The sequence below is a fragment of the Lotus japonicus genome, chromosome 5 (assembly GCF_012489685.1).
Source record: "Lotus japonicus ecotype B-129 chromosome 5, LjGifu_v1.2".
NCBI classification, from domain to species: domain Eukaryota; kingdom Viridiplantae; phylum Streptophyta; class Magnoliopsida; order Fabales; family Fabaceae; genus Lotus; species Lotus japonicus.
Window position 1 is genome coordinate 30,192,408 of NC_080045.1, and position 7,088 is coordinate 30,199,495.

A 7,088-nucleotide genomic window follows, 5' to 3' on the forward strand; every position below is an offset into this window, starting at 1 on the left:
TGGTGCAAACTCGGTGAAGGTTTTGATTTTAAGTCCATAAATTATTGTCCTAATTGTGTAGGACTTAAAGTTTGTTAGAATTGGATTGAGAGATTAAGAAGTTGATTGGTGTGATAGTGATCAAGTTAGAGAAGGAAAGTTTAAGCATAAGTTGAATACATGAGAGGGTTGATATGGATTTCAGAAAAATGTGCTAGGATTACTAAGTGAGATTTACTAAGCTGGATTAAAACCTTAGGGGTTAAGATTGTCCTTGAGAGTTGAGAGACAGGTATGAATAAGAGATTTAATGGTTTTAGTTGTGATGATAGCAGTTGAACCTTTGAAGATTAAAATCTAGGGAGCGAAAGTTGGGCTAAGTCCCTTGAGGCACAATTTATGGTTTGATCTTCAAGGGAATGAATTATGAGTTATGCAGAGATTCCAGACTTAAAAATAAGCTATAATTTGACTTGTGGATAAGTGAAAGATTGATTTAAGGTCTGAATGAGGATAGTTCCGATACATGAGATGACGTAAGGATTGTTAGGTATTGAGATGATGATTAGCTTATAAACGGTTGATCAATTGGACTTGGATTTGGCGCCTAGTGCCCTAGTACGAGCGTGATATCTAGATTTATCTGAAGATGAATGCTAGATATCTAAGGGTTGTTGTTGCCTTGTATGTCACCCTTGAGGTGAACTTGCATGACGTCTCCCAGGTTTTGGGATGCGTCCTGGACTGGGCGAGCCCCCAGGGTCCCTCGCCCAGGATGCTCACACTTAAGCACGGGATAGACCCAGGTCTTTTGGGCCACGCACCCCAAGGCCCTACCGGCCCATTTAGACAGATTAAAACCACGAAGGCCCAACCCCAAATCTATAAATAGGGGACGATTACCAATTCTAAGGGACTCTTAGCTCATTTGGCAATAACAACATTGAAATTCAGTTATATTTTCTCTCTTTAAACAGTTAGGGGTTCATCTCTCTAAGATTTCCGATTACACTCCACACACTCTAGGCATCATGTCTTGATTCTATGTTCTAGACCAGAACATTGGCGCCGTCTGTGGGGATCAGTAGATTTCAATTCCCGGACAACGTGGATCACGATTTCAACGAAGGAGCAAAATCTCTTGTGGAATTTTCTTGAGTTGATAGGAGCCACCATTGGAATCGGTTCGATGGGAGGGTATCATCGATTGTGTGGAAGACAGTCAAAGCGTGTGCGCAAGAACGAGACGAGCAGGACAAGCAAATGCCAGCAAGCGTGAGCACGCAGTTTCCAGAATTGGAGGCTGACAAAAGTTGGCAAAAATTGATCGGTGAAGTCGTTGGCCGTTTGGAAAAACAAGATGAGGCAGTTACCCTAGTGGACGCGGCGTTAAAACCTAGCGGATTATACAGGAAAAACTACCGAGGTTCCGTGAGGAAGTTAGAGTCTTCTTCGGCGAGGGATAGGATGATGGAGGAGTGGTGTGCTTATCACCAAGTTTCTGGTCATGATACCGGAAAATGCAGAGCTTTACAGCATGCAGTGCGAAATTGATAACAACAGGGAAGACTATTAAGGCGCAGCGCAACAAACCGTCTACGATCGGCGAGGTAGGCACAATCGCCGACGGCTTTAGCGGAGGAGGAATCACTAGTGCAGCGCGCAAGCGATACCTCAGAACGATAAATGTGGTCGCGGAAGCGCCTTTCGGTTTCCAGCATCTAGACATCACGTTTTCACCTGCTGATTTTTTCGGTTTAAAACCACATCTGGATGACCTGATCGTGATCTCCCTTCGGGTTAACAACTTCGACGTACAACGAATGCTCCTGGACCAGGGGAGCTCAGCAAATATCATCTATGGCGGAGCGTTTACGCAGCTCGGAATAGGAGAAGGAGACCTTATCCCGTATGAAGGGACCTTGGTAGGATTCGCAGGTGAATGAGTGTGGGTAAAAGGAGTCATAGATCTTGATACCACATTCGGTGAGGGCGAGGATGCCAAAAAACTAACAGTAAAATACTTGGTCTTAGAGGCAGAAGGCTCATACAACGTGAGCATTGGAAGGAACACTTTGAACCGACTGTGCGCCGTGATATCAACAGCTCATCTAGCAGTGAAGTACCCGTTGGCGAGCGGGCGAGTAGGACGGATTGTGGTGGACCAAAGGGTTGCGAGGGAGTGTTACTGTAACGCTGTGGATCGGTATGGTATGAAAACGCCTTAACAGGACATCGTTGTAACGAAGTAGAGGCTCAGGAGGAAAGCTTGGATCCAAGGGGCGAGGGGCGAGTCAATAGACCCACCCCGATAGAAGAAACCAAAGAGTTGAAGTTGAGCGAGAAGATACTCAAAATAGGGACCAGGCTAAGTGAAAGCCAGGAGCAGAGGTTGTCAAAGTTGTTGGGAGAGAACCTGGACCTTTTCGCCTGGAGTCACAAGGATTTGCCTAGCATAGACCCGAACTTCATCTGTCATAGATTAGCACTGAATCCAGGGGCGAAGCCGGTAACCCTGTCTCGGCGACACATGGGCGATGAAAAGGAGAAGGCGACCCAGCAAGAGGTGAACAAGCTACTCGCAGCGGATTTTATTCGCGAAATTAAATACCCTACCTGGTTGGTGAACGTGGTAATGGTCAAAAAAGCAAACGGGAAATGGCGAATGTGTGTGGATTACACGGACCTAAATAAGGCATGTCCGAAGGATTTCTACCCTCTACCTAGCATAGATAAACTGGTGGATGGAGCCTCCGGGAATGAACTTCTGAGTTTAATGGATGCATACTCGGGGTACCATCAAATCAAAATGCATCCATCTAGCGAAGAAAAAACGGCTTTCATGACCGCAAGGGTAAATTACTGTTATCAGGCCATGCCTTTTGGGTTGAAAAACGCGGGGCGACGTATCAGCAACTGATGGACAGGGTGTTTGAGGGGTAAGTAGGAAGGAATATGGAAGTGTACGTCGATGACATGATCGTTAAGTCAGTTCTGGGGTCGACTCACCACGAGGACCTATCGGAAGCCTTTGGCAAAATCCGGAAGCACGACATGAGGCTCAATCCGGAGAAATGTTCTTTCGGAATACAAGGGGGTAAATTTTTAGGCTTCATGATTACGTCAAGAGGGATTGAGATTAATCCGGACAAGTGCAAGGTGATATGGGAGATGAAGAGCCCAAGCAATGTGAAAGAGGTGCAGCGGCTAACCGGGCGAATCGCAGCTTTGTCTCGATTTCTACCTCATTCGGGTGATAAGTCAACTCCGTTTGTCAAATGCCTTAAGAAGAACGCAGCATTCGAGTGGAGTCCGGAATGTGAAGAAGCTTTTACTCGCCTCAAGGAAATGTTGTCAGCACCACCTGTCCTTTCGAAACCCGTCCAAGGTCTTCCCCTGCATTTGTACTTCTCCGTGGGAGATCACGCGATCAGCTCGGTAATCCTTCAGGAGGTAGACGGGGAACAGAAAATAGTTTACTTTGTGAGCCACACGTTTCAAGGGGCTGAAATGAGGTTTCAAAAGATAGAAAAGGTGGCGCTCGCCGTCCTTGTCACCGCCAGACGTTTGTGACCATACTTTCAAAGTTTTCAGGTAAAGGTGAGAACTGACCTTCCTTTGAGACAGGTATTGCAGAAACCAGATTTGTCAGGAAGGCTCGTCGCATGGTCAGTGGAGCTGTCAGAGTATGGATTGCAGTATGATAAAAGGGGGAGAGTTGGGGCGCAGACCTTGGCAGATTTTGTGGTAGAATTGACACCCGAGGAAGGAGAAAGAGTAAACACACAATGGACGTTGTTCGTCGATGGTTCGTCGAACGACAACGGAAGTGGAGCCGGAATCACACTGCAGGGGCCGGGAGAACTGGAGTTGGAGCAATCTCTTAGATTCCAGTTCAAGGCCACTAACAACCAAGCGGAATATGAAGCTCTAATTGCAGGACTAAAGCTGGCGATCGAGGTGCAAATTGACAGTTTGTTGGTAAGGACGGACTCGTTGTTAGTGGCAAATCAGGTTAATGGGGAGTTTCAGGTCAAAGAGCCGGCTTTAATAAAGTATCTAGAGCACGTACGGTCGCTTATGAGTCGAATAAAGGAGATTGTGGTCGAGTACGTGCCGAGGACACAAAATCAAAGGGCTGATGCCCTAGCTAAGTTGGCTAGCACCAGAAAACCCGGGAATAACCGAAGCATGATTCAGGAAACACTCACCAACCCCAGCATAGAGGGAGAACTAGTGGCCTCAGTAGATCGCCAGGCAACTTGGATGAACCCCATCATTGATATCTTGGCGGGTGAGCCAGGCGATGTGATAAAATACTCAAAGGCTCAAAGGAGAGAAGCAGTGCATTACACGTTGCTCGATGGCATCCTTTTCAGGCAAGGATTCACTTCGCCCCTCTTAAGGTGCCTACCGCCAGAAAAGTATGAGGATGTCATGACGGAGGTTCACGAGGGGGTATGCGCGAGCCACATCGGGGGAAGATCTCTGGCGGGTAAAGTCCTCAGGGCAGGTTTTTATTGGCCCACGATAAAAAAGGACTGTGCGGAATTTGTAAGGAAGTGCGAGAAATGTCAACAATTCACGGATTTACCCAGAGCCCCGCCGGAGCAATTGGCCATGATTAGTTCCCCCTGGCCCTTCGCCATGTGAGGAGTTGATCTCGTCGGGCCTTTTCCCACTGCCAGATCGCAAATGAAGTTCATTCTCGTGGCGGTGGATTACCTTACTAAATGGATAGAGGCTGAACCTTTAGCAAGCATAACGGCAGCCAAGATAATAAGTTTTTATTGGAAAAGGATTGTGTGCCGATTTGGAGTGCCAAGGGCGATCGTCTCGGACAATGGGACGCAATTTGCAAGTAATCAGACCAAGGAATTTTGTGAAGAAATGGGGATCCAGAGGAGATTTTCGTCGGTGGAACACCCTCAGACCAACGACCAGGTGGAGTCAGCGAACAAAGTCATCTTGCGGGGATTGAAACGCCGACTCTCGGATGCCAAGGGGGCCTGGTTGGACGAACTTCCGATCGTGATTTGGTCATATAACACGACGCAACATTCGTCTACGGGAGAAACACCGTTCAGGATGACATAAGGGGCAGATGCTATGCTCCCCGTGGAAATCGACAACAGCTCATGGCGAACAACGCCAAAGTTTGAGGGCAAGAATGCATCAAATATGGCGATGGAGCAGGACCTGCTGTCAGAGACACGCGACGAAGCTCACCTAAGGGTAGCGGCAATGAAACAGCGAGCAGCGGCTAAGTATGACACGAAGGTGCGACCAAGAGAGATGCAAGCAGGGGATTTGGTGCTTAAGAAACGAACAGGGATCACGGGAAACAAGTTGAGCCCAATCTGGGAGGGACCATACAGAATCTTCAAGGTCCTGGGGAAGGGAGCTTATCACCTGGAAAGCTTGGATGGGAAGCGGATGCCAAGATCGTGGAACGCTGTCAGTCTAAAATACTACTACAGCTAACGAGGTCAATAAAAAACGCTGAAACCAATGCAAAAATCGGCAGCAGACTTTGCGAGGGAAAATCCTTTTGTACTTTGTTCAAAGAAATTGTCGCCCGAAAGTGCCTGAATGGTAAAAACAAAGACACGTTCTTGTTCTCCATCTGGGAGTTTGTTGAGTATCACGTCTGATTGAAAAAACAAAAATGGTATCCAGCAATTTCAATCACACTGAATTGCGGCGAGGGCTCGGTGGGAAAAATTCCCTGAAGGTGGCAATCCCAACACGAACTTGATGTCTGGGGATTGCTCCGGAAAGTCCGACGTAGCTCACCGTCACTCGTCAGCGATGTGTGCGGATAAGCTTCTTATCCCGATAATCTCCCCGAAAAATGGGCGAGCATTGTTCAAACTAGGCTCAAAAGACTCGGGTAAACCCATATGGCCATTGGACCCTGAGCAATTATAAGTCCTCGCCTAATAAGGCTGGCGAGGCCACACTTGATCTTACGGGAAATATGCGTGTGAAAGAAAGCCTCAGTTCAGAAACTGAGCCAAGAGCCCTGGTTGAACCCAGCACACCATCAATGTCGTCAGACGTAATTCAGAAATTAATAAACAAAGCGGGGGGGGGGACAAGAGAATAAAAGTTGGAAAACATTAAACCATGTGTAAAACGCAAAGACAAGTAGGAACTGAAATAAAGCAATTCAAAGTTAAATTACAATAATCCAAATAAGTAAAGAAGCATTGTTTTTATCTATGTTCTCATTCCTGTTTGAACAGCATCCCCTAGGTCAACGCCAGCAACCCCCGGAGGATCTTCAGCACCTTCCAGCCCAGCAGGTGTAATCTTCTTAAAAACTCCCAAAGAGTCAAGGTTAACATCAGGATGAAGATGTTTGACTTGAGCCTTGGCGATCAAGAAGCCCCGGATGCGTTCAACAGCTGCTGTCTAGGCTGCGTCGTTCTTCATTTGCTCCTCCCAAATTTTGGTTTGAGCATCGTTATCGGCCAGAAGTTTGCACTTGGACTCTAGATCAGAACGAGCGTCGGCGAGAGCCTTGCGCCTGTCCGATAAATCCTTGCGCAGTTAGGCAATCTCTTCTTCCTTGCTGATAAGATTTTTCTCTTGTGCAGCGAGGGCGGCATCCTTAGTTTCAAGGGTCTGCTTGAGTTCGTCAATCTTGGCTTCCAGATGCTCTTCTTTCTCATTCGCCGCGGACCGCGCAAGTTTTGCCTCAGTAAGTTGCTTTTGCATCTTTGACGTTTTCTCCGCCTCAGAAGCTAGCTGGTGGCGTAGGTTGGAGCAAGTTTCATCGAATCGAAGTTTGGTGGCGCGTAGAGTCTCCACTTCCTGGCGAAGCTCAGCTGCGCCAGATAGGGGGCGAGCCTGCCAAGCTACCTGGGCAAACATGCAACCCGCGCGAAGAAGGTTCGACACAGCTTCCTGAGCCACATCTTGCGGGTCCTAGCTGGGAACTTCCCTCAACTTCTCAAGGTATGGATGAGAGAGAAGGAAGGAAAATGGATCGGAGTTGGAGTCGCCAAAGGGGCCCTTTGGGCGATCGGGCGAGGTTTCCTTCCCCCCATCGACATTCTTTGGAGAAGGAGGAGTTGGTAAAACATTGGTGGGAGAGTTCGGGC

At 47.7% G+C, this 7,088-nt stretch overlaps 1 protein-coding gene across 1 annotated transcript; it reads left to right on the forward strand.

The window, feature by feature from the left end:
• Positions 1-2,934: 2,934 nt before the first annotated feature.
• Positions 2,935-6,293, forward strand: LOC130719420 (uncharacterized). Its single transcript, XM_057570047.1, has 3 exons — positions 2,935-3,417; positions 3,607-4,437; positions 6,228-6,293. The coding sequence occupies exons 1-3, from the start codon at positions 2,935-2,937 to the stop codon at positions 6,291-6,293; spliced, it is 1,380 nt and encodes a 459-aa protein (XP_057426030.1).
• The last annotated feature ends 795 nt before the right edge of the window (positions 6,294-7,088 follow it).

Excerpts from the sequence above, each read along its gene's own strand:
- LOC130719420 (XM_057570047.1), top strand. The coding sequence starts at position 2,935 with ATGGAAGTGTACGTCGATGACATGATCGTTAAGTCAGTTCTGGGGTCG. Across the intron at positions 3,418-3,606 it reads GAGATCACGCGATCAGCTCG|GTATTGCAGAAACCAGATTT; the intron begins GTAATCCTTCAG and ends CCTTTGAGACAG. Across the intron at positions 4,438-6,227 it reads TGACGGAGGTTCACGAGGGG|CATCCCCTAGGTCAACGCCA; the intron begins GTATGCGCGAGC and ends CTGTTTGAACAG.